Source organism: Dermacentor silvarum, chromosome 4 (assembly GCF_013339745.2).
Source record: "Dermacentor silvarum isolate Dsil-2018 chromosome 4, BIME_Dsil_1.4, whole genome shotgun sequence".
Taxonomy (NCBI): domain Eukaryota; kingdom Metazoa; phylum Arthropoda; class Arachnida; order Ixodida; family Ixodidae; genus Dermacentor; species Dermacentor silvarum.
Window position 1 is genome coordinate 117,812,888 of NC_051157.2, and position 27,814 is coordinate 117,840,701.

General features: G+C 46.6%; 1 protein-coding gene across 2 annotated transcripts; it reads right to left on the reverse strand.

The window, feature by feature from the left end:
* Positions 1-563: 563 nt before the first annotated feature.
* LOC125944764 (uncharacterized) lies at positions 564-27,599 on the reverse strand. Of its 2 annotated transcripts, XM_049665985.1 has the most exons (4): positions 27,202-27,581; positions 8,343-8,595; positions 7,199-7,252; positions 564-825 (listed from the first exon to the last, which is right to left on the reverse strand). In XM_049665985.1, the coding sequence occupies exons 2-4, from the start codon at positions 8,437-8,439 to the stop codon at positions 608-610; spliced, it is 369 nt and encodes a 122-aa protein (XP_049521942.1). In that variant the 5' UTR covers positions 8,440-8,595; positions 27,202-27,581; the 3' UTR covers positions 564-607. The 2 variants fall into 2 exon arrangements, 1 of the variants encoding a protein (XP_049521942.1); XR_007466469.1 differs by lacking the exon at positions 8,343-8,595 and having other exon boundaries at positions 27,202-27,599.
* Between the last annotated feature and the right edge of the window lie 215 nt (positions 27,600-27,814).

Genomic DNA, 27,814 nt, shown 5'->3' on the forward strand with positions numbered 1-27,814 from the left:
ACGAAGACGACGACGCTCGCACGCAATCATATAGTTCGCATAAATGCATGTTCTGCAAGCTTGGCTGTATAGCCTAGTGGTTACGACGCTCGCTTTGGGACCGGGGATACGCGGGTTCGTCGGCAAGAAAGTTTATTTTCTTTCTTAATAGTTTCTCGATACTAACTACAAATTAAGGCTGGCTTATTAGCCTCGCTGTCACAGTTTCACCCGAAAGGCGCGCTTGCACTCGCACATACAGCATACGGCGCGCGGCGACGATTTCATCGCCATTAGACTCTCTGCGGAACCTCACGGCGACGGCGATGGCGACGGCAACACCGAGGGCAGAAATTCGCTTGGAATGTCCATATAATTGCAATAAAAAAGTTGTAGCAGTTAATCGCCTGACAGTTGCTCCCGAAGAGACGAACAGTTGTAGCAAGTCAGCTACTCTGCAAAAAGACTAACCTCCATGCCCTACTTACTCCTTTCTTTTTTTCTTAGAGTGTGCAACCAAGATATGACTGAATAGATTTTTTTGCCATTGAAGCCAACAATACAGCGGTGAATAACCTAAGCTTTATTGAGTGATCACTCAGTAACACGTTTCTGCTACAAACATCCTTTACATTGGAGAAACCAACTTAGCCATGCAGAACTGCGTCTCCTTTTTGTCGCACCGATAACTGTTGCACGTACAAGTGAATTCGAACTGTTTTTTGCAGCTGCCACCCTTCCCATAATTTGTTAATTCCCAAGTGATCTTGCAGCTGCATTGATTGCATTTTGCGTACTTGGTACCACCTGATACCAAGTCTGGGCGTGTAACAGTGGTGTCAACACCTAAAAAAAGAGAAAAAACGTCGAACGCATAAGTTAGGTAGGCATAAAAAGCTCCGAAGGTTAAAATTGTATATCTGCATTTGGTGAGTACGCAATCAGGAATCTCTTACTAAAACAGACGAACGCCATTGTAAATGAATTTCTATGTAAACCATACATCATCTGTAGACCGGTTCGCAGTTCTGCCCCACGAAGGACAAGAATAGTTGTTTTAAAGAACTACTGGAATGACATGCTTCGCTGACGCGACTATATTATAATTTAGTTACGAGATCTCATGATTCGATAATTGTGCTTTAGAATCGACATTCCAATTCCTATTCATTGTATTCTGTGCGTTATTAAAACATCAAGAACGTCAAGAAAAACATCAAGCATTTCGTTGCTGAGCTCGAGGTCGTCAGTGCAATACCGACCACGGTGACTGCATTAGGAAGGAGCAGAAACACAAGAACGCTCACGCACATAGATTTAGTTTCACGTTAAAAACTATCCAAGACTGCCTCACTATAGAGCGCCTCATAATCAGATTGTGGTTTTTCGGCATTTATACCTCGCGCTTTAGTCACTAATTGGCATCAAGTTGTACCTACTGCTTTGTTTGTGGAATTTGCACCACAATTTTTGAATCGCAGCGTCTTCTCAATATAAATAATAAATAAAGCACTGTTAATGTCAAAGACTGATTACTTATGTGTGGTGAGGCACTCGAGTAAAAAAAGTATTGATAAACTTGAGTCAGTGCAGGACTGCATTACGTTAATTTGTTCAAGCTCCTGATGTTTCTCTGGTGCATGTCCGATGAAGGTAGTGCGCATTTTGTCAATATTTCAGTGCGAGGAAATTGTCTCGTCTATTGTTGTTCCACAAAATTTAACTCAATCCAGGCTTACAAAATGAACTAACTCCTTTGTCAGCCATGTTTTCTGTCATCGAGGACGATTCGCCACGAGAACGTCGACGTGCTTTTTCATCGCACGAGTGCATTTTCAGAATCACTCATTGAAAAACTTCCAATAAATGAAATAACTTGGCTACCTGAGTCGTCACCATTCACAACACCACCGCCATTTATATCTACCAGTGAATAATGTACCATCGGCTTATAGATATTTTAGTGTTCTTTCACTACGGCATTCTGTAACACCATCAGAAATTGAATTTATCGAAATAAGTAAGTACATCGGCTGCAAGATTTATATAACTGAAATGCAAATACACAACAGCCGCTTCATTCGTTGATAAGCACTAGAGCTTTGCAACGTGGCTATCGCTGCACGACGTACCGTGAATCGATCGCTATAGAAATTATTGCACATCTATCTTGATCTAACTACGCCCACGTACAGTTACCTACGCTAACCGTTTCTATCACGTTTAACAACCACCTGTATGTTGGGTACAAGGGTGGAGAGCGCTGAATAATCTGCAGCCCCACCCCCGCTCTTCCTGTAAAGACATTTGTATGGATGGATGAATGAAAAACTTTATTATGGTCCTCTAGGGCTCGCGCGAGCGAGTATGTCATAAGAAAAAAACGTCAAGTCAAATGCTAAACTAAGTACTGTTACGGTGAAAGGAAAGAAGATGACACGAGCTAGAGTAAGACGAAGACTCTGGTCGTTGCCTGTACACTATGTTTTGAGGCAACAACAACAATATACATCAGTTGTAAATATACGAGGGTTATTCAAAAAGTAAGGGCCGTTAGTATATATTTAAATATTCACACGTCACGATAAGTTTTATTTGTGCAGCGTCATCGGTTAATTCTTCGCGAAGGCAATGAAGTTATTGTTTTGGCCCAGTAGCCGTCTATTTGTCGGGGAATTCCAACGACAATGTCAGCAAGAACCGTTGCTCCCGCCTGTTGCGAAGTGCGAGCTGTAATTAGATTTTTGCATGCAAAAGAATCATCAGCTTCTCCAATTCATGGGCAGGTGGGCTTAGTTTATGGACCTACAGTGATGAGTGAAGTAAAGGTCAGAAAATGGCGCCGATACATCAAAAATGGCTGCACAAATGTGCACAATGAAGAGCGGAGTGGCAGGCCCAGCGTCCAGACCAATGAAACTGTTCAACAAGTGGACCGGGAACTGAGATTAGATCGACGACTTACAGTTAGTGGTCTGGTTGGACGCACTACAATTTACATGATTGTAACTGAAAAGCTCGGATATGACAAAGTGTGCGCAAGGTGGGTACCAAAATGTTCACCGACCAACTTAAACAGCAAAGAATGTCAAGTGGACGAGCGTTTTTGGACTGATACCGACAAGGCGGAGATTAGCTGTTTTCGCACATTGTTACAGGCGACAAGACTTGGATATCCTACGTCACTGCAGAAACAAAGCAATCAATTCAGTGGTGCCACTCCTCTTCACCAAAACCGTAAACACCCAAGCAGTCTCCTTAATCAAATCAGAAAATGATGGCTACCGTTTTCTGGGACGAAAAGGGCGTTCTTTTTGGCTGATTTCATGGAGCGTGGGACCACAGTACCAGCTGACGTATACTGAGAAACGTTCACCAAACTGAGACGTGCGATCAAAAATCGCCGGCGCGGGAAACTGTCGTCCGGAATTATCCTCCTCCATGACAACGCATGTTCTCACACAGCTGCCCGAACCAAGGAGAAGATTCAAGCTCTTGTTTGTGAACTTTTCGATCACCCACCCCATAGTCTCGACCTTCCACCAGGTGACTATTTCCTCTTGCACTTAAAACAGTGGCTTGGGGGACAACGGTTTGGAGACAACAAGAGAAACAAGACCGCCGTTGTCAACGGGTTCAATTCCCAGGCGGTGAACTTCTATGCAGACGGACTAAAGAACCTGGTGCAGCGGTACGAAAAGTATTTAGAAGTTAACGGTGATTATGTAGAAAGTGAATCAGGTTTGTACATAGAAATTATGGGGTTTTACGTGCCAAAACCACGATCTGATTATAAGGCACGCCGTAGTGGGGGACTCCGTAAATTTGGACCACCTGCGGTTCTTTAACGTGCACCTAAATCTAAGTATACGAAACCACGAAACTTAGCAGCGGACGTCACCTACCTACCGCGACAATGGAAGATCTACCGACACAACCGACAACGCCTCAGCAGTCCGTGCCAACGGCCATCCTCACTCATCCGCGGGACCTGGGGACATTTTGTGGCACGGACAACGCCGACGTCGAGGATTGGCTTGCGATATACGAGAGAGTGTGCGACAACAACAGGTGGGATCCAACATTGATGTTAGCAAACATGATGTTTTATCTGAGAGGTCATGGCATCGGCGCTGTCCTCGCTCAGCGTCAACAGGGCCAAGACCGTGTCATTGATTACGCCAGCCACCTACTTTCCACGCCCGAACAAAATTGCTCCCTTACTCAGAGGAAATGTCTCCCGCTTGTGTTGGTGGTCACGAAATTTCGAATTTACCTTTTCGTTCGGAGCTTCTGCGTCGTAACTGATCATCATGCCCTCTGTTGGCTCTACTCTTTGGAGTACCCAATTGGACGATTTGCAAGTTGGGCATTGCGTCTGCACGAATGTACATTTTCTGTTATGTATAAGTCAGGGCGCCTGCTTAAAGACGCTGACTGCCTGACCCGCAATCCCGTGGATCAACCGGACGATAATGATGCTGACTCGGACATCTGTATTCTGTCCCTCTCCGGCTTTCTCCATATTGGCGACGAGCAGGGGCCAAGATCTGTTCTTCGAACACTTATGAACTGCCTAAGCTCATCGCCCAATGACATTTCCCTCCGGATGTTCACCTTGTGCGATGGAACTGTATACTGTCGTAGCGTTCGTTCTAATAGCCCGGAGCTCCTCCTAGTCGTTCTAAAGCAGCTCCGACTAGCCGTGCTCCAGCAGCTTCACGACGCTCCTAATGCTGGACATGTGGGCATCACTCGTACTTACGACCACCGGCGGCGCCACTTCTTCTGGCCCGGCATTTATTGGTCTGTGCGCCATTATGCCGCTTCTTGCGACCTGTGCAGCGCCAGAAGACGCCTGCTATGCCTCCTGCTGGTTTGCTTCAACGAATTAATATCCCTACCGAGCCTTCTTCCGTGTGGGCCTCGATCTCCTTGGCCCCTTTCCAATTTGCATTGCAGGCAACAAATGGATTTTGCCACGCGATATATCATCACGCGAGCGATGCCAACCAGCTGCGCTACAGATGTCACGGACTTCTTACTATACGACGTCATCCGGCACCACGGCGCCCCTCGCCAGTTACTTACGGATCGTGGCGGCTACTTTCTATCGATGGTCGTCGATGATCTACTCCGCTCCTGTTCTACAGAACACCAGATTGCTACCGCATACCACCCTCAAACGAAGGACCTCACCTCTACTGGACACTAACTGAAATGTTGGCCATGTAGGTTTCCAACAATCACCGCGACTGGGACGTCGCTTTACCATACATCACTTTCGTATATAGCTCGCCCAGTCACGACACTGGCGGATTCTCACCATTTTACTTTTTGTGTGACCGCGACCCCACCTTGCCCTTCGACACGTTGCTACCTTCCGAAATACATTAATCCAGCACTGGTTACGCTCGCGATGCTTTTCCCCTAGCCGCCCAGGCCCGAGAGGTCGCCCTTCATCGCCTCACAGTTTCGCATGGTTTTCAAAAGCGACGCTACGACCTTCGGAACCGAGACCACCATTTTTCACCTGGTTCCCTTGTCCTTCTCTGGACGCCTTCACGTCGCGTCGGCTTGTCGAAAAAACTGCTTTACCGTTATTCTGGTCCGTAACAGACCTTAAGTCAACTGTCTGACGTGACATACGAGATCACCGCAGTAGGTCAGTCTTCAGTGCCTACCAACGTCTCCAGCGATGTTGTTCACGTCGCTAGGCTCAAGCCCTACGTCCCCACATTAAGTGAGGCTCTATAATCTGCACCGGGGCGGCGTTAACTCCACCGAGATGGTGATGTTACGGGGAAGGGAAAGAAGAAGGTGACACGTACTAGAGGAAGACAAAGACTCTGGCCGTTGCCGGAACGCCGCAAACATATGTTGTAAATATACATTATTCTACAATCGCGTGGGCCTACTTTCTTCCTGCCACAATATTAGACTTGGTGCTTTTACTTGCTTGAAGAGCAACTCTATGCAATAATTACTAGAAGGAACTGTGGTGCCAGTGTCTACGGCGGCCGCAAGCAAGGTGGTTTAGCCAGCATAAGAATGATGGCTATGGATTTGCCTAAACTATGCCTTTTGGCCTTTCATCGGCTTTGTGACTTTGGAAACTCATTTTCAACAAAGTACGGCGGTATAAAAAATAATTAAATCAACATCATTAAAAGTACGCCAGCATAATTGAACCACGGGATCTCTAGCACACAACCCTGATTTGAAACCATTACGTCAGAGACGCATGTGTCGACAAGGGTCATAGAAAACCCTTTCTCACGTACAAGCCAGCGCGTTGAGACTCTTGGCGTGTTTCAATCCGCATTGCAAAACCGACGCATCAGAAACATCACGAGTGCAACACACTATGAACACTACTCCAAATTTCACCAATATATATATATATATATATATATATATATATAATGATTTCAAAAGAGGCAGGGAGATAATGAACTCTTGTGGGATTCCCTGGGGAGGCTATTTTGTTCAGGACTCCACATTTTTCTGACCTCAGGTTGCCCAGAAACACGGTCACCGTCCTGTTTGTTAGAAAGTTCCTGATGTACTCGTACATTCTCCTGCCCTAGACCGAGTCAAGGAGATAGCTCAACACCACCTCGTGAGCGAAATTTTCGAAGGCTCCCAGCACATAAAGTCAACCAGATCAAGGGGTTCATGTTGACCTAGGCGGTCCTCCGAAGGGTGGGCTACGTGGAAGGCCTGCAGTAACGTGAAGGCGTGGATCCTGGTGCACCTCATGGAAACATTTATGGCCACGCCGATCCCGTGGAACATGCATCCCGAACATAACCCTGGAAGAAGAGAGGCAAGAGCCCGGGCCCTGAAGAAGGCCTATAGGAAGGACCCCGACGTGAGCCGGGTCGTTGAATTCTCAATGGTACTGCGAATACTGCGTGCTTGCTCGCTATTCATAGCATAGCATGGCACTGTTGCTGTTTCTGCCATTTGCTCCTCCAGTATAAGCTGATGGCTGAGCCATTGCCGCACAGGCTCGTCGTAATTAACTTAAAGAAACATAGTCAGAAAAGTATTGCTGGCATGTTTATGAACTTTGCTCATCGAGGGAAAGAAGTATACAATCAGTGGTGCGGCAGTAACTTGTGTTCCAGGAATTCTTTATCGCCCCGCCAGCCCTAGTACCTGTCAGGCATTTCAACAAGACGTTGTTCGCTATGTTATTGACCTTTCCACTTACCAGGTGCCATCGCTATGCCATAGATGTCGCCCAACCAATATCCGGCTCCTCCTGCTAAAAGGACAAATGAAAAGATCACACACAGAGAAAAGCTTTATTAAATAAATGACGAAATATTCCTGCATATGGTGTTTTCAGAGAAAAGTGAGTAAGATGCACGTGACTTAAGATCATTGATGAATTGGTATGCTTAACCACAAATTGCAATGTCTCGTGTTAGCTCAAGCAAGATTGCTATATATAAATTTCAATATTCAATTTCCGGCACATGCAAAATTCTGGAAATTAAGCGGAGCAGCATGTGGCAGAAGTGCTTTAATTAGCACTAGTTTAAAAAAATAACTCCTAAATTTTGTGCCGATAGCATGGTTATTAAAGAATGCAGTGCTCATACGTGGTAAATAATATACGATTGTCTTTCGCCAAATATAACGAGTACGTATTTTTTCAAAATTTAGTTTAAGCAAAGAATTTATCCAAATAGATCTGTTCTCTTTAGCGGACTGCTTAAGCGCGCAATAGTAAGTCGAATAATTAGGATGGTATTTGGCGAGAGCTGCCCAATAAAACACTGTGAATTGGCATGATAATATTGTGTGCCTGCTGACGTAATCTAGATCATGTGGATCAATATTCCGGTTTCATATCTATAAAGATCAGTTGTGGTGTATGTAGACAACCACTTCTTCAGTTTTAATAATTTTTTAAATCCCCCGTGTTAGACAGACTGTTGTGCCTGTGCAAACGAATTTTGGAAGATACGGAAATAGCCTACGAGAAATGAAAATGATCAAGTATATATAAAAATATTCACTAATTACCTTTTTATGAATAATTTCCATACATATATTCAAAATGCGCAATTGAAGCCGAGCAGCCGTGAAGTCAAGTGCTTAGTCTGAAACCTAAAATTAGCTCCGCATTGCAAAGCAACGTGGCTGCGGAGCATCGATAGAGTGTCCAGATTGTACACGCAGAGTTATTGGTTCGAACCAAATTATTGGTGACTATTACTTATGTTGCCATGGCGTTAGAGGTTGATTTTACGAAGATAGCCGGATTCCAAACTTCAAACTACTTAGCGCAGTAATACACCTTAATAGAGAAGATAGTAGGCTCCCGAACAACAGAACTAGGTACGCACTCCTTCGCCCTTCCATGTTGTCCTTGTCGCTGACAGTCTGTACTCCGTAATAACCGAAGGGGTCGTCGTATTGATCTCCGATCACCACCACAGCCATCACACATTGCTCTCGTGGTTATCACGAGTGCTGTCTTTCTGTTTCACTGCTTTTCAATGTGAAGGCCTACTTGTTTTCACCGAAGTGTTGGGGTTGGGCATGGGCGCATGGAGGATTGACAAATATGCTAATCACGACGGTTCTCTAGTGTTGCACCTGTGCGAGGAACATAACCTTATAATAGTTGACAAGGAGAAAAAAAAGTTGCAGTTTCGCCCGAAGGCGAAGCATCAATTGCGATGGCAAATTAGTAGAGAGCTATAGGGGGGTAAAGAAAGTAGTTTTATCAGCTGTATAAGCTAGGACAAATTCGCTTACTAACAGAATTAGCAAGCATGCTGTCAGCGCGCACAAGCAAACATGAATAGATCACACTCGATGACCGCACACAACCGCTATCAAAACGCTGGCGTGAGCAAGCGCGCTAGCAGCAGTGAGCGAAGGTTCGTGCGGTCTATCACTTCAACGGAAACTGAGCGCCGAATGCACAGCGCATACAAAGCTAGGAGCCGTGTTGCAGATCGCTTTCAAGATACGGTGCGCGTGACCATCCGCCGCCGCGCAAAGTACAAGTAGGCAGTTGCTCGCAGAGCAGAAGCCGCACCACCCCCCTCCCGCACTGCCTTCACGCTTTCCTCCTTTCGCTTGCGAGATTCCAGTTCCCCTAGCACCCGGTCGCATGATACGCATTTGTTGCCACAGCACAACGTCGCCACCGTCTCTCTCTCCCATCCCCCCCCCCGGCTTTTCGCGCAACGAAAGACGTTGCGTTTGCTCTCCGCCATGCGTTCGCTCCCCGTGAAAGCGCACGTCCATCGCGTACTTTCACGCACAAATACAGCGCGCGGCGACGATTTCATTGCCCTTGGACTTTGTACGGAACCTCACGGTGACGACGATGGCAGAAATCGGCTTGCAGTGTACATGTAATTGCTACCGCAATACTAAGTGTCGTGGACACGTAAAGTGGCAATACAGTAACAAGCAGTCATGTATCGACTACGCCTTAGTGTCAGGAACGGTCTACGAACGACTAGACAAAATTACGATAGATGAATATCGAAAGTATAGCCCTGGTAGCAATAATAAACGTTTAACCTTAGAATTTGGGAGATATACTAACGCAACACACGAACAAATAGCAGCAGAATCGCAGAAAACATAAAAAATGAAGGCGCTTCCTGCAACAGTCCGGGAATATAAGGAACTGGTAGACATTATGCAGCAGGAGATAAGAGGTCCGTTATGGGAAGACGTCCAACCAGGTATACCCCAACGAGCCGAAAGGTGTCTCGGGACAAGGTAGTGGCTGTAAAAGGCCACCAGGGGGTGAAGTGGTTAGTTTCCCGCATTGACAGAGTGCGAGAGTAGTGACGTACTTCGCCACAAAGGTAGACAGGCCAGGTCAGAAGAAGCGCCTCCTAATACGGCTGTGCGTCTTTTGAAAACCCAAGTGGTCAGCAGATGGGTCGTCGTGAAAGGCTTCTAGGACTTGCGAACGTAGTGGACGTGGTAGCACGGAAAACCACTATATAGTGTCCATCGGTACTATAAACATAACGGTGCTGTACAGTGTTCTCGAGTTTAAACTGCTGTAGTTGGCGACGCAATCTGGCATTATGTGGATGAGAAGCTGCACATAGACGTTGAATGATGTGGCTGTAGTATGGATCGTCGCGTTGACATGAAGCAAACTGAGCGCAATGATTGGAAGATACTGGGTCAGCAGCGGCTAGTAATGATAACACAAGCGACGATGTGGCGGCATCATCACCTGACTAAGAATGAAGGGAGTTTCTCGAAGATGAAAGTGGTAGGGGGCAGGGAGAGACAGAGCGCCGGCGTCTTGATGTTTTTTGCCAGATTTGTACACAGCGTTATAATATACTCCTGCAAACGGGGTACCCAGCGGCCAAGGCGTCCAGGCAAATTATTCAGTGACTATAACCAGCAGAGGGCGTGATGGTCGGTAATTACTGTAAGTGTCGTTCATAAAGCTATGGTCGGAACGTTTGTACGGCCCAAATTACTGCGAGACATTCCTGCTCGGTTATCGACTAGTTCTGTTCCGCTGCCGTGAGAGCGTGACTGGCATACGCAACAACTCTCTCTTGCGCTAGCGTCGGTGTGGAGAAAAGTAGGTGCGTTCTCATCGAAGTGACGGAGGACTGGGTCTGATGTTAATGCAGGTTTGAGGGCTTCGAAACCAAACTCACAGTCGTCTATTCAAGTGAAGGCAGAGCCCGAGGTGAGCAGCTTGTGCAGTGGTGACGCAATGGCAACAAAGTGTATGAAGCGGCGGAAGTGAGACGCCAGGCCAAGGAAACTGCGTAAGTGCTTTTAATTATCTGGGCGAGGGAAGCGAAGCTCCGCAGCAACTTTGTCGGGATCTGGTCAGACGCCAGTTTTACTGACAAGGTGACCGAACACTTTGATATTCATGTTGACGAAGTGACACTTTTAGTGTTGAGCTGAAGTCCAGTGTTTGAACGGCATGTCAAAACTACGTCCAAACGCTGAAGGTACTGACGAAAAGTGGAAGAAAAAATAACGATGTGGTCCAGATTTTCTGCATTTCAATTTAAACCACGAACAATTTCCCCTGTGGTTTCATTGACTTCATTGTCTGTTGACTTTATATGTCTCTACTAAGAATGGAGTGTTTTATGTCGCAAGCTGGCCCAATTGTTGAAAATTAAGTTACTAACACACTGGCGTCTCCTCCTCCCGCTGGCACTACCCTATCTTCAAGCCTCCACTTCTTTCCCACCGCAAGCACATGACCTCCACCCTTTCCCAAGGTCAGATCGATAATGAAAAAATTGGAGGACGCTTAAACTTCACCTTTAAGAGTGGAACGCGATAGCGTTAATTATCCGGCTCCGTTCGCATTACATTTTCTTTATGAGTAGGCTTCACTGCAACACAGAACGTGGGAAAGCCAGCTTACAAAGACCAAGCTTACAATGATTTCCTTAAAGTCGGCTTGACTTTTAGGAACGAATGCATTGCTGGAAAGACATTTCTACAGGAGCAACTTAAGCCGTCTTGTATCAAAATGTGGAGGCCCTAGCACCTATTCTTTTATTTTATTAACTGTTAGCTGTTGCCCCAAGGCGCGCGCTTGTCCAAAATTTAGAAAGGCTGGGTTTTCAACATTCCCCATGTTGCCTAGAACTAGGGACCCTACAAGCAACGGCGTTGCATGTAGGCTCCCTACCTAGAACCGAAGTACAGCGAAACACCATCAGAATTGGAGGACGCTTAAGCTTCACCTTTAAGAGTGGAACGCGATAGCATTCAAATATCCCTTGCTGCTTATCAGGCTTTTTATCGTATATTCAAATTACAATCCGACGCTATCACGCCTGTCGGTTGTGGTTAAGTCGTACTTTATGGTTTTCCTGACGGATCTGATGGATTTTACTTTGAGAAATTCAATTTTTGTTCACTAACGCCTTGCGCCACTCGGAGGGCCTGTGTGGTTAGGGTGGTTCGGGATGATGTGGTTCGGCATGATTATTTCCGTCAGACGCCGATGCTTAACGCCGGATTTTCTGTGACACGGGGCCCCTAACGCTATCGCGTTAAAAGAAGGGAGTTAACCAAGGAAAGATATCGAACTAAAACCGGACGACAAACTTTGGTCAGGGTTCCTTAAGTCGGACGTGTTCGTGTGCACTTGAGCGCAAATATAGAGTTTTCATAGCGCCCGTCCATGAATATAGCGCTGGTAAATACTCGTTTCTATGGACTAAGCAAGCAGTCAGCGGCTTATACGCTACGGATATCAACAGCAATATCTTAGCGAATGAAAAATTAATTGGTGTCTCCTCTCACTCATGTAGTGTATCGTCCCTGTAATATCACGCACCAATCGTTTATGCCATTGCTGTTTGATATTGAATTGCGTTGCATTTACGTCGCAATGCAGAATAAAAAACAACAACAAAAAATTAGGGGCAGCTTCACACTAAATGGTGCAAAGACTCGGCAAACAGCGAAGCTGGTGAGCTTTAACTTTGCTTTCCTTTGCTTAACTTGGTTAGGCTTGGCTGGTTCTTAGCAAAACTTAGTCGACCCCGGGTATCGGGACGATACTCGGGGTCGGCGCGCAGCGTTCTAAAGGCCACTTTATAGTCCGACGTAGCGTTGACGCGCGAGCGCGCTCGGCACGGGCACGCCACGGCAGCGAAAGCGCCGCACTCTATTGACCCTTTTCGCTGCGATCCTGTGGCCGCTGCCATGTTTGATCACGTGGTGACGCGTCCATTGCTTGCCTCAACTGTCTCCGCTGCCTCCTTGTTTACAATGAAAGTGTATGACGCCCGCGCGGCTAAGAAAACCTCTGTTTTCGGAGATATCGTAGACGGTGACTAGGTGGACGACACGAAGCTTTGATCACAGCTTCAGAGAACATGCAAAAACGCTTTCTGAGCTGATTAAGCTATGTCCAAACGGCGCAAGCAGCGTATATGGTGCTTGTTCTAAAAGCCGGGCTAAGTATGTATTCCAAGCTATCCAAACGTTCCGCTCATGAATTCAGTCAGGATTTAGTCAGGATTAGTGTGTTTTGCTATTTGTTCTTTATTCGGCAAATAGTTTAAAGCAGTGTCTTGTCAGTTCTGACTCAGTGAAGTTCCTCAGTGCGGCCACTATCTGATTTTTTTCTGCCTAATTGCTCGTGGTTGTGCTCAGTTCCGATAGATTTCTCTTGCTACGCACAAGGTATGAAACGTAGCTGTTTTGTACATTGTAATACCTTCAAGCAAATGTATATTACAGCTAGAAACTCGCTTGTCTGTCTACTCACTTCGTCCCGTCCTGGCGCTGTTTGTTCCCTTACCAATGATGTACCAACCAGCCCAGACCAGCACACTCCTTCGGTTACTCACGAAACATTCAACTTCGACCATTATTTCGTGCGCCATCAGTGTAGTCCACCATTTGTTGTGCGTATACAGTGCGCATATATTCAAGTGTGCGCCCGTTCACTTATTCTTGATACGTCGGCGATAGAGTGGGCGTAAGTTTTCCTGCCATTTGGGACAGATGTGTATAGATAACGTGCGCGAAACTTACTATGACAGGAAGCGGCGCTACTCCCTTTGTCATTGTTTAACGAGCGGTACTCACTCTCGCCGACGTTCTGGGAAAGAAGCCTTTTCTTTGAAGGTTAGCGAGACAAGGCTGGCGCATGAGCAAATTTCTGTATCCGCGAGGAAAGCCGTACATCACGAGGGGCCGGTAACAAATTCGGACAGTTGCAGCAGCGGTCCGCGAACTTGGCCACACAGATTCATTCTATTCCTTAACATGCCAGTCACAATTTTTGCAGCCAACTACTGCGCACGTCTTCAATCCACATGATCCAATCTAGCATGATTGGAGCACAGTGTGTTAGCGAAAACTCAGTTGCATGTCCGACAGCTGATCGCACAGAAGCAAGGTAGAAGCGGTAATGGTTTCGTATTCGTGCGCGGTCGCTGAGGAGAGGTATAGCGCGTAAAGCCCTGCGCGCCGCCGTGAGCGCCATCTCGTTTCTCTAAAGCTAACTGCTCCGCGAAAAGGGTCAATAGACGGTTTCATCCAGCGCCACCGCGCTCTGGAACGCTGTGCGCCGGCATCCGGCGCCGCTAGGAAACTTCCGGTAGCCGTTCCTTCTGCTCGTTTTTGCTGGTATTTGTTCGCTCGCGCGCTCGTCCTGCGCATATTCTGTGTTATTTTTCGGGTATATCGATATAAGTGCGACTTGTGGCATTCAGTGTGTTGCATGACGGCGAGTAGCTCTTGGAGCATCGACTGTTTTCATTACGTTTACTCGTCAACAGTGTTTTTCAAATCTGGGAGCCTACCAAGAGCTCCCAGATTTGCTCCGCTCACGTCATCCAAGGTACGTTACTACATGGAGTAGCCGGACTGCTATAATGTTGAATAATAAAAGTGCTACTGCACGATTGTTCTGGCCGTATGTCGTGTAATTAACTCACGCGACAGCAGCTCGACTCTCGCCCCGAGTTTGCCCGCTCGTCCAGTTTCTTGCCTCGGCGTGGATCGCCATGCTACGAACATGAGTTAAAATTATTGTTTAGCGGGTGCCATGCTGCCGCTGTTTTATTTTAATGTTTTTCGTATCTGGGGCACAAGTGCACTTCTGTAGCTTTACTACCTAGGTAGATGTGCGCATTGGTTTATCATGTTTAACGTCCCAAAGCGACTCGTGCTATGACGGACGCCGCAGTGGAGGGCTCCGGATCATTTCGACCACCTGTGGTTCTTTAACGTGCACTGACATCGCATAGTACGCGGAACTCTAGCATTTCGCCTCGATCGAAATACGAAGGCCGGGGCCCAAACGGCGTCTTTCGGGTCAGCAACCGGGCACCGTAACCGCTGAGCCACCGCGACGGTATGTGAGCATTCTTATCGGTATCGCAGAGCAGAATCGCAGAAAAGTTAGCGCTTTCCGTGCATGCATGTAGGAAGTTTCGGTCACATTCTAAAAGCCTTTACGAATTAACGGAGGCCAATTGTGGATTGCAATCTCGTGCCCAACACTACAGGTTTCATTTTGTTAGAAGTGTGGTAAATTCGTGAGCATTTAAGTTAGTCCCATTTCAGTCGACCTAGGCTTCTTGCACTAAATGACGTTTGAGAATGTACAGTTATTTGTGAATGCATATTGAAAAGCAGAAACAAGGCATATGACGCAGAGAACATGTACATGTACATATGCGCAGCTTACCACTTCATCCTCTATCTTGTAGCAATAAAAATGCCATTGCGAAATGCAAAAACGCCCGTGTGCTTGTGTTGTAGGGCACGTTAAAGAACCCCAGGTGGTCAAAATTAATCCGGAACCCTCCACTACGGCGAGCCTCATAATTTGAACTGTTTTTGGCACGTAAAACCCCAGAAAGAAAAAAAAGTGCCATTAAAGTTTTTCTTGTTTTCGGCAGTCCCATTACCTGCCTTGAAGACAACAGTCTGCGTTCATTGCATGTCCTCACTAAGATGCTCCGCTTGTTGCGCCGGGGTTGTAACAGAGGAAAGGTGTTCGGAGCCCGGCGAAAACGAAAATCGCACGACATCATCGTCCAGCGGATCGGGCGGCTCTCTGCCTCTAAACATCAGCTTTTGGCGATACCGATCTTTTGCTTCGGTGCTAAGCGCCTTAAAGTAGTCGATCGTCATCTCGACAATATTCACGATGTAGAATCAGCTCATCACAGATTCCACCAAGCAGTGCAAACCAAGCAGTCCACCAAGCAGTGCAAGCAGTGCACGTCGCGCATACCTTCAAACAACATAGCTGGAAGTGCTTCTAGCTCTCCTGCCGCAAGTTCCGATGGGGCAACCAATCAGCTGCAAGCGAGGTTTGTTTGTAAACACTGAAACCGTCTATTGTCTGGCGCGATGCGTGGCCGACGTATCTGGCGTTCGTCGGCGTGCCCCGGCTGCAGCCGGCGTCGACATGCGACATGCTGCATTTCGCGCCGGCCTCGTCACACATAATGGCCCGCACCAGCGTCTCGTCGAACAAGATGGGATGATGGATACTGGTGGCGGAACATGCAGGGAGTTCGCAGTTTCCTATCATCGTGAAACTCCTAGTTTAGTATATAAAATGCGCATGCGTCTAGGCGGCGCGGCGCGGCGCACACGTTGGACTATAATAGTGTTGGGTCGCTTTTCGCGTCTTGCATAATCGCGGTTATCCCCCCATCTCGCTCGACGAGACGCGGATGCGGTCCATTCTGGGTAACGAGGCCGGTGCGAAATGCAGCGTGTCGCATCTCGACGCCGGCTGCAGCCGAGGCACGCCGACGAATCATAGACTAACATATATCCGTATGTTACTCTATGGACGAATGCCGGATCCTTCTGCTGTGCCTTACGCCGTGGCCGCGCCTCGCGCTGTGGCGAGGGCACGGAGAAAGAATACCAGCATGTGAAACTATGGGCTGGCGCCAGCGCGAGCACGTGTCGTGATAATTCCACGTTGATGATGATGATGATGATGATTTATTGGCATCCCCTTTGAAACGGGGTGGTGACAAATAGTCACCTAGCCTGCTTGATTTAAGCAGGTATACTATGCACGTGCTTTATTTAGCATTTTCGTATACCTCTCATTATTCTTTTTCTTTTTCAAAAATTTACCTTCTACCGCTACCTATGATATTAAAAGGTCTGGTCATATCCATCTTTTCCTTGCTTTTTTTCCACCAGTCCTCTAATCGTCTCTTGCTTTTCTCTACGGCTGATCTGTTGATGTTTCGTTCCACTTTAAACCCAAGCGCTTCTGGGAGTTGCATGTTACCTACGGTTCTCGCTGGGTGGATCCCGTCGCATTCCATTAGGATTGTGCTGAGTGGTCCCTGGATCTTTACTGCAGCATACACATGCCTCATCTAGTTCCGAATATTTGCTCCGGTATGTTTTGGTCCTTAGGCAACCGGTTCGAGTCTCAAATAGCAAGGCACGGCCCTTTTGTGTTATCGTACAGATTTTCCCTTCTAATTTCTTTCTTCTCATTCTTGTAAATCTCCATTGTCCTTTTCGTTTCCATTCTTTGCATCCAATTCACGGTCTCTATTTCTCTCACGTTATTTCTGATGACTCCTGGTTGTCTATTTGTAGTTTCGATTATCCTGTACTTGGTTGCCAACTTCCTTGACCTCTTCCTCCATTCTGTGTTCACGCTTTTCATGTAGAGATACTTGTGCACTTTAGCCGCCCATTTATTTTCATCCATGTTCCTTAGCCTTTCTTCAAAACTATTTTTGCTCTGTGTTTCTCTGACTTCAAAAGAGGCCCAACCCATGTCACCCTGCACTGCCTCATTTGTGGTATTACCGTGGGCTCCCAAAGCCAATCGGCCTACTGATCTTTGGTTAACTTCCAAACCCGACAAAATATCCGATTTTAAGCATAGAATGGCATTTGCGAATGTTAGCGCGGGCACTATTACTCCTTTCCAGATTCCACGCACCACCTATTATACTTAATGTGGCCGCATAGTGCTCTGTGTTTCATTATTGCTGCCTTCCGCTTCCCCTTTATTTTCAGATTATCTTGGTGGTTGCTTGAGTAATTATTTCCTTCGTTTATGTGTACGCCGAGGTACTTATATTGCTTCACTATGGGTATTCCTTGCTGTTGAATTGACACCACCAAGTTAGTCGTGTCTTCATTAAAGATCATAATTCCTGATTTCTCTGTGCTAAACTTAAGGCCTAGATTTGTCGCTGCATTCCCACAGATATTCTCAAGTATCTGTGAATCTTTTTTATTGTCCGCTAGTAGCACAATGTCGTCTGCGTACATCAGTCCAGGGACCTTCTGTTGCACCATTTGTCCATCACGCATGTAGGATAAATCAAAGCCCAATTCGCTGTTTTCCAGTCGTCTTTCTATAACCTTAACGTAAAGCGTGAACAGCAATGGTGACAGAGGGCATTCTTGCTTCAATCCTTGGTGAATTCCCACCATTTCATTACCTTTTCGACCTTCCCACACCACTTGTACTTGGTTGTCTCTATATATCTCCCTCAGCAACTCCACGAAATCGTCATCTATGCCTTCGTGCTGCAGAATATCCCATAACAATTCCCTCTCTACGTTGTCCTAAGCTCCTTTAGTATCTAGAAATGCTATCGATAAAGGTCTTTTCTGAGCTACTGAAATCTCTATGCACTGAGTTAGTACAAATATATTATCTTCTAAGCGTCTGCCTGGCCTGAACCTATTATGTAGTTCCCCCAATACATCGTTTATGTGATGATCATTTATTGGCATCCCCTTTGAAACGGGGCGGCGACAAATAGTCACCTAGCCTGCTTGATTTAATGAGGTATACTATACATGTTCTTTATCTAGCATTTTTGTATACTTCTCATTATTTTTCTTTTTCAAAAATTTACCTTGTACCACTGCCTATGATTTTAAGAGATCAGGTCGTATCCATCTTTTCCCTGTTTTTTTTCCACCAGTACTCTAATCGTCTCTTGCTGATCTCTACGGCTGATCTGTTTATGTTTCCTTGCACTTTAAACCCAAGCGCTTCTGGGAGTTGCACGTTACCTACGGTTCTCGCTGGGTGGATCCCGTCGCATTCCATTAGGATGTGCTGAGTGGTCTCTGGATCTTTATTGCAGGATACACATGTCTCATCTTGTTCCGAATATTTGTTCCGATATGTTTTCGTCCTTAGGCAACCGGCTCGAGCCTCAAATAGCAAGGCACTGCCCTTTGTGTTATCGTACAGATTTTCCCTTCTAATTTCTTTCTTCTCATTCTTGTAAATCTCCATTGTCCTTTTCGTTTCCATTATTTGCATCCAATTCACGGTCTCTATTTCTCTCACTTTCTTTCTGATGACCCCTGGTTGTCTATTTACAGTTTCGATTATCCGGTACTTGGTTGCCAACTTCCTTGACATCTTCCTCCATTCTGTGTCCACGCTTTTCATGTAGATATACTTGTGCACTTTAGCCGCCCATTTATTTTCATCCATGTTCCTGAGCCTTTCTTCAAAACTAATTTTGCTTTGTGCTTCTCTGACTTTAAAAGAGGCCCAACCCATGTCACCCTGCACTGCCTCATTTGTCGTATTACCGTGAGCTCCCAAAGCCAACCGGCCTACTGATCTCTGGTTAACTTCCAAAGCCGCCAATATATCCAATTTTAAGCATATAATGGCATTTGCGAATGTTAGCGCTGGCACCATTACTCCTTTCCAGATTCCACACACCACCTCATACTTATTGTGGCCCCACAGTGCTCTGTGTTTCATTATTGCAGCATTTCGCTTCCCGTTTATTTTCAGATTAGCTTGGTGGTTGTTTGAGTAATTATTTCCTTCGGTTATGTGTACGCCGAGGTACTTATATTGCTTCACTATGGGTATTACTTGCTGTTGAATTGACACCACGAAGTTACTCGTGTGTTCATTAAAGATCATAATCCCTGATTTCTCTGTGCTAAACTTAAGGCCTAGATTTGTCGCTACGTTCCCACAGATATTCGCAACTATCTGTAAATCTTTTTTATTGTCCGCTAGTAGCACAATGTCGTCTGCGTACATCAGTCCAGGGACCTTCTGTTGCACCATTTGTCCATTACGCATGTAGGATAAATCAAAACCTAATTCGCTGTTTTTCAGTCGTCTTTCTATGCCCTTGACGTAAAGCGTGAACAACAATGGTGACAGAGGGCACCCTTGCTTCAATCCTTGGTGAATTCCCAGCATTTCATTTCCTTTTCGGCCTTCCCATGCCACTTGTACTTCGTTGTCTCGATATATCTCCCTCAGAAGCTCCACGAAATCGTCATCTATGCCTTCGTATTGAAGAATATTCCACAACAATTCCCTGTCTACGTTGTCATAAGCTCCTTTAATATCTAGAAATGCTATCCATAAAGGTCTTTTCTGAGCTACTGAAATCTCTATGCACTGAGTTAGTACAAACATATTGTCCTCTAAGCGTCTGCCTGGCCTGAACCCATTCTGTAGTTCCCCCAATACACCGTTTTTCTCCACCCACTTCGACAGTTCTAATTTTACGGCTTGCATTGCCATTCTATATATCACCGACGTTACTGTAACTAGCCTGTACGAGCTCGTCTTATCCTTATCTCCTTTGCCTTTGTAGATGAGATTCATCTTGCTTTCACGCCATCCAACGTTAATATTCTTTGTTCTAATCACTTGCTCTATGGCATTAGTCAGCAGTGCCTTGCTTTTTGGACCGAGGTTTTTGAATAGCTGTATTGGGATTTCATGGGGTCCTGCTGCCGTGTTGTTAGGGACATTTTCTGCTGCCTTTTTCCAATAAAAGCTTTCTATGATAAATTTTGATCTCTCAGGGCTCTCTGTTGCTGCTGGATCTGTTGTCTGAACTACGCTTTTTCTCGTGCCGAAGTTATGCCTGATAACGTCTGTGATGTACCGCAGCGCATCATCGCCATCATAGATGTTACCTTCTTCATCCGTTATAGCCGTTTGCGAGTTTCTAGTTGGAGCTCCGAGTGCTTTTATATGGTTCCAGAATCTTCTTGGGGCGCCTTTGTCTCTTTTGTGAATGTTATGCACCCAACGTTCACTTGCGCAACGCTCACTTGCGCAGAAAAGGGTTGCTCACTGGCAACCCTTTTCTTTTCTCGGTATGTATTCCATCTAAGGAACCTCTTCTTCTTGTAATCTCAACGTTTTGGCTACTCGATGAACCCTAGATGCCTCTTTACGCTCTTCTATAGGTTGTTTAATTTTCTTGTTCCACCACTTACGTGGTTTCCTCTTTCCAATCCAACAATTGTTTTGCCGTGTCCGCCTTATTTCATGCTGCATAACCTCCAACATGTGGTGAATGTTGGCGCAGCGCCCCTTGCGGCGACGGATGGAACTACTTCCCTCGCGGTCGGAGCGGTGCGTGCGGCCGCGGTCACGGAAGAAAAAAAAATGTCGCAGTTTTGTCCGATAGGCGAAGCACCAATTGCGATAGCAAATTAGTAGAGAGATTTTCGGAGTAGGGATAGTAGTTTTATCGGCTGCATAAACTTGGACACATTCACTTACTAACTGAATTAACTAATGTGGTGTCAGCGCGCACAAGCAAACATGAATAGATCACACTGAATGACCGCAGACAACGACTGTCAAAACGTTGGCAGCAAGCGCAGCCGCGGCAGTGGGCGAAGGTTCGTGCGGTCTAGCGCTTCAACGGAAGTGACCGGCGAATGCACAGCGCATACAAAGGTCAGAGCCGTGTGGATATAAGAGACGGTGCGGGCGACCGCTACAGCCGGGCAAAGTACAAAGAGCGGAAGCTGACCCCCCCCCCCCCCCCCCCGCGCCCGCACTGCCTTCCCGCTTTCTTGCCTTCGCGTGGGAGATTGAGTGGCCAGTTCCCCTTGCGGCCTGTTGCAAGATAAGCATTTGGTGTCGCAGCACAGCGTCGCCCCGCCTCCCTCCCTCCCATACCCCCATGGCCTTTCGTGCGACGGTCGCGTTTGCTTTCCGCCGTGCGTTCGCTCTCCGTGATAGCGCGCGTCCCCCGCTCGCTTTCACTCGCGCATGCGGCGCGCGGCGACGATATTATCGCCTTTGGACTTCATACGGAAACTCACGGCGACGGCGACGACGACCGCGACGCCGACGACAGAAATTTGGTTGAAGTGTCCATATAAATGCTATCGCAATAAAAAAATAGCTCTTCGACGGCGCTCGGCGTCGTCTGCTACAGGCCGCTTCCGCTGGGTTGTCGGATGCTGCAAAAATATTTGCGCCAGCGCGGTTTGCACTCAAGGAATAAAATACCTGTAGACAGTGTCATGGTATAAATATTTTTTTCAAGATATACATTTAAGATCACATGCTTTTTATGCGGCAATAAGAGCAAGAAACTAGAGCCCTTGAAGGACTAGACGATCTGCGATCATAGCCAGGCGCGTATAGAAAGAGCAGATGATTTCCAACTATACCCATGCGCTTATAGAAAACTGCACTTCGTGCTTTTTCAAATTTTTCGGCGTAACAAAAAACGAGAATTTGTTTATCTTTATCATCATGCACCATAAAAAGTACCGATGAGAGTATGCGATACATAGCTACAGGAAATAAACTTAATTATATTTCTGCGGCACGTTTGGGGAGACGTGCACAGACGGAACAGCAGAGTTGAGCAGAATCTGTCGCTCGCTTCGCGCAGTCCGAATCATACCTTCTAAGTTCTGTAGTTCTTCCATTGCTCCTCTACGATGTAAGTGTTCGTTCTGTATGCGTTTACTGATTATCGAAAATGGGGCGCCGATGCTTCGTCCCAAGCTGTAACAGCCGATATAAGTATTACGCGGAAAACGCTCGAGCTTTCAAAGCTCCAAATGACATTGAACGCCTGCAAGAATGAGTGAAATCTATAGAAAGCGAGGATCGAGAACTGACGAGAAACGACAACGTCTGCTAAAAACATTTCCCCAGCGGAACGCTCAGCAGGCGTAAATACTACGCTGACCTTGGAGGCGCAGTCTTCCCTGACCAGCCGAAAAAGTCATTATTGCTCCTTGGGGCAGTACTGGTCGGTCCCATTGTCATGGCGCTCCGGCCAGCTTAGCAAAAACACGTTGTAATAGCTGCCGTCTCGTTTAGTGACAGGCATCGTGTTCAGCTAGCGTACTCGAGCTGTAGCTACCTAATGCAAGGACGGCGGACTGGAATCAAGCATCCGCGCGCGAGCAGACGACAAGACCGAGCGACCGAGCCCCGCGCTCCCTGCATCCGCTGCATCACTTCGACAAACCGTCTCGTGACCATACGTCAGGCGCCCGGCGTTTGGTAGGGGGCGCTGTCACGATGTCCGCCGTAAAGTTCTTATATAGGGACTTTAGCCCACCGTAGTCCGCCGCCGCGCTCCAGCGTGACATTATGACGACGCGGGAAGGAGCCGAGTTGCGCCTCCTGAGTTTTTCTTTCTCCGTGGGCGAGGGTAACCTAGGAGAGGGTGGTAACCTCGCCGAGCAATGAAGTCACGCGCGTCGCCTAGCAACGCCTCGCACCAGCTGTGCGAGGCGTTGCTAGGCAACACACGGTGACGTCATCGCCAGGCGCAGTTTTCTGCTAACGCTCCACGTTCTAACCAAAAGCTTAAACAGCTCCGCTGTTAAAAAGGGCAGAACTGTTGCCAAGGACTGAACTATCGGTGTATGCGTTCGTGTAGTCACTCTACCCTTCGTGCAAGACTGCTTGGGAACCGGCGATCGGAAATTCGTTTTTTGCTGAACGCCAGATACAGGCAGGCATAGTAGGGTTTGAATGAAGAACCAACGATGCGTCGAAGGCCTCGCTGCAGACGTGAACTGGATGAAAACAACTGAAAGTGAGCTGAAACCTTTTGGGCAGAGGGAGGCATGTGATGAGAAGCGAATATAAAGGGGGCCAGATGGTGACAAGTACTCCAGGCAAGATCATTTCTGCATAGCTTTAGTACATCAACCCCATACAAGTTGCGATGATGCAGCCTCATAAGATCCTGACGGTTGACCCATATTGAATACGGCTTACAGAACTCAGATAGCTAGAGCGTAAACATATTTGATCAAGTGTAAGCCCGCTTTAACCGTGGCGTTCTTTGCAGCAATCTGTATATACTGAAGAAATCATAAACGAGCATCCTACATAATGACAATAGCCCTCACATGAGTTCCCTGCTTATTTCCTCGAAATAACTCGAAAAGGCGACATAGAGTTGTCACCAGCTTCATACACGGGAGAAAGTAGCTACATAAACGCACTTTATAAATTGGGGAAAACAAATTCTAGTTAATGTGCACTCCATTTGAAACTGAAGGCATTGCAAGTCTTATTTGCGCGCGCATCTCAAAAGACGTATGCAAATAATATGAGCAACAGCTCTTTACTTATTCGTGTTGCAAGTGATAACAGTTACGTGCATATCTCAACTAAATGGATATGAGAAAACCGGCTGATGAGTTCACTCTTACATGATTAAAGGTTACTAATTTGAATGACAACGCATTCGCGACAGTGCTTTTTTCGATGTTTTCGCATTTTCAGACATGAAAAAGTTGAAACGACCCTCTGTACCTTGTGTAGAATCATTGAGGCATATTTATAATACTCCTCTATAATACTCATTTAAGTGAGGTGCATACCTACAGATGTTAACTACCTAGCCCTGCCGGCACATTTGTGTGGTACGCAAGGTATTGCAAAGGCTGAAATAAATGCTTGGTACATTCAAGGAAACTCTGCAGAGAAGCTATTGCTGGTCATTGAAGGAACTAGCTGAAATACCTAAATAGAGCAGTGTAAAAGTGAATTAGTTGCTGTTATTACTGCTGGAGGCCTAATACCTTTGTCCTACGCCTGTGTGTTGCATCTAGATTTTTAGTGTACTCAGTAATGCCCGTTATCTGTTCTCCAGACTAGTGTCTAGAGATCGCTCACTGTAAAATTTCGATCTACCATGATTTGGCAGGATAACGCAGAAGAGAATAGTAAGAACAATTGTTTTGGGTTAAGTCTACTCTTCTGCAACACCTTCGACCACGTGATCGTTTCGTTCTACCGGGTTTTGCGCACAAGATGCGCAGAAGGTGCTGCGTTCTATATGTCTGCATTGCATTCAGTGAAGTCCCTGGACCCCACCTGCCAAGAACGGCGTTCATTTAAATATAAAGCTTAGAATTCTGATACTTTTACAGATTTATTTTGTTGATACATGCATAATATGGTTCCTACAAAGTATTTGTTCTAACAGTACATATGAAGCGTGAAACGAGACGGTGGCACGGCTCTGGCGGCGCACTGTGGGGATGACACGGGTTAGGTGTAACACACTACGACAAGCAAGACCAGCGCCTGTGCTGTAAACAAAGTTTCTTTTTTTTTTTGCGAACGTTTGTGCCAAATATGTCGGTAAATACCACAGCTGCGTCCTAATAAATACAATAAATTGATTCTTATTCCCGTGGTGACTCAGTAAGGGTAGGAGTTGTGAGGGCTGACGGCGTATGTTGTTTTGCGAGAGTCTGCCCGGTGGCGTCCAGTCGATTGTAGGTCGATCTTTGCTTTAAATGATTGGGCATTAGTACCCATCATCTGGACTAATGTACTACGTTTTCGTTTGCTCTAGTACACATGCTAAGTTTTGACCATCAGCTAAAATGCATAACTGTAAATACAAGGACGTATTTCAAGACAAGCTTGTCGATCAGCTTGCTCAACTACGGGCCTTTAAAGCTGTGGCATTGGGAGTTACGCTTATTTAGTAGAAATGCCTGTGTTAACGTTAACGCCTTCAACTGTGCAAACGAGAAGCATTTCAGTGCCTACTTAATTTGCGAGTCTATCTTAACGCCGCACTTGTTTGCAGCAGCGATAAGATATGTGAGCTCGCCATCGTTGTATAGCATTGATGTTTCCGGTCTCCACCAGCACTGCTGCTTCAGAAACTTAGACCATCTGGTTATAGCACGATCAAAGCGTCTACCGTACCGTTTTGAAGCGTATAAACGCTACATTAGAAGCACGTAAATGCTACTCGTGGACGTGAACGATTCAACGCACAACATGGTATATCCTGCCCCATTTTTGTTAGGTATAGTCGTTTCTGGCTCGTTAAGCCCGTGCCGTGTCAACACGGCACGGGCTTAGGTGTTGCGTTGGTAAGCCCGACGACGCGGGATCAATTCTAGGCCGCGGCGGCCGCACTTAGATGGGGGCGAAGTGCAAAAAAGTTGCAGTGGCTTAGCTCGGCTATGTCAGGATATACGTAGCGTTAGCAAATGTTCAGCTGATTATTCTTAGCTTTCCTGGTTGTCTAGATTGTCAAGGATTAGCTTGATTGTCATGCTTACTGTTGCTCCAATGACACACACGCGGTATACGTATTATGTGGCACATGTATGTTTATATCCTGGCATAGCCGAGCTAAGCCACTGCAACGAACGCCGCTTTGCTAGACGTTCGTCCCTTTGCTCCAGTGTCTCCGCAGCACGTTTAGCCTTCTTCTATTCATTCCTCCTACGCTCAACCGCTAATTGTCAGGCAACTACTTCGGGATCCGATGAGTCAAGCTTCTCCGTTCTTCTGCGCTGTTGAGCAGCATTTGCGCTCTCCTTCTCCATGGCTGTACCACACTGGCAAACGCCAGTCAGAAGCGCAGCGGCTCCAGCGCAATGTCAGACGGCGACTGCACAGCGAGTGCGCGCCGGCGCCAGTGCGTCTACCACGGCTACGACGTCACTCCTCTGGAATGCGCAGACCGGCAGCGGTGAGTCGCGCGCGGCGGCGGCGGAGTACGCGAGAGGTGCCGGCTCCGGTGTCTCCGGTGCGCAAGCCGTGTGACATCACTGATCCTTGCGCATGCGCAGCACGGCTCTTGATGTGCCGCGCGAAACGGGCTTGGCTAGGCCAGTGTAGCTAACGCTACAAAACGCCCGTCTACCGTACATTGGGCGCACGCTAAATGACTCCAGGTGGTCAGAATTAATGCGGAATCCCCCACTACGGCGTGCCTCATAATCATTCTCGTGTTGGGGCGTAAAACACCACAATTTAATTAAAAGTTCTGCCGTGTCAACATGTATACCCGTCGATTGCGAGAGCAGTAGTAGCGGCAGCGTACGGGAGAGTGCATGGCCTGCAAAGGCAGGAAATGCATGGCTTCAGAGATTGGGGAGCACTCGGTAGCACGTGACAACACGCCAAACTTGCCTCTGGTGAGGTTGACGCGGCTCGTCGTCACGACAGTTTGGTGGCGCAACCCACCACCCCATTTCAAAGGGGACGCTCATAGCATCTATCCAGCCTTGCGCCATCAAGGTTCTACGCCGTACTTATAGGCTGGCGACTGTACTTCAAATACTTCATTGGATTAAAAAAGCCCGCAGATCCTAAATATTATCATGCGATAACAATTTTGGAATTTTACTAATACTACAATTGCAACATGCGTCAGAAACTTAGACCATCTTATAGACAACCCACTTATAGGTTAGCCCAGCGTAAGCTATTAATTACCTAAAACAACTGATTTCGCGAAAACAATGCGCACCTAAATATGATTGCATTGAGGGAGAGAATCTTAGTTCATCTCAAATTGGGACGATTTTTGAACCCGCAGACACAATTGTATTCATAAATTCAGCGCACAGGCTTCGGACTTCGGAATAATCAACAAGGCACTCTCTGGAATAGCTGCAAATAAAACATCTATTATGCATAAAATTTATGCTTACTAAAGTTCTTCAGGCTAGAGCATCATGGAGTAATTCGGCTACTTGATTGAGTGAGCTGAGAGGTTGTTCAGTACACAAAAATACAGTTAGAGCTAATTGATACTTACGGAGAACTTGACATGTAACCTTATCTCGCAAAACTGTTTTCATTGTGCACTTCGTTCATTGTGTGTGCACTGCACAAGTCAATACAGTCAAAGCCACTGCCACTAGTGATTAGCATGACCACTAGTCATTATGACTCACAAAATACCCCATTTTGAGTCGTCACACATATTCTAGTATTACCACGTGGAATACTTCTTTCATTGTAAAAATCACAGTCTGAAAACCCAGAAACCAGGCACCTCACCGGAAAAACCACTGGGGTTGCCTTTTCATACATGTACAATTTTCTATTTTTTATGTGTTAATAAACGTCTTTCTCTCTCTCTCGTACCTTATAACATATAACTTTGTATCCTAGTTTAAATACAGCCCTATAAATATAGCTGAGCTGCAGTGCACCGTGCGCACTTATTGGTCAGCACAGTCCGAGTTATTGCCAGCAATGCCTGGCTTGGCTACTGCAACATTGTAGTTGTTCTATGTGGCTGCTGCCGCGTCAGAACTT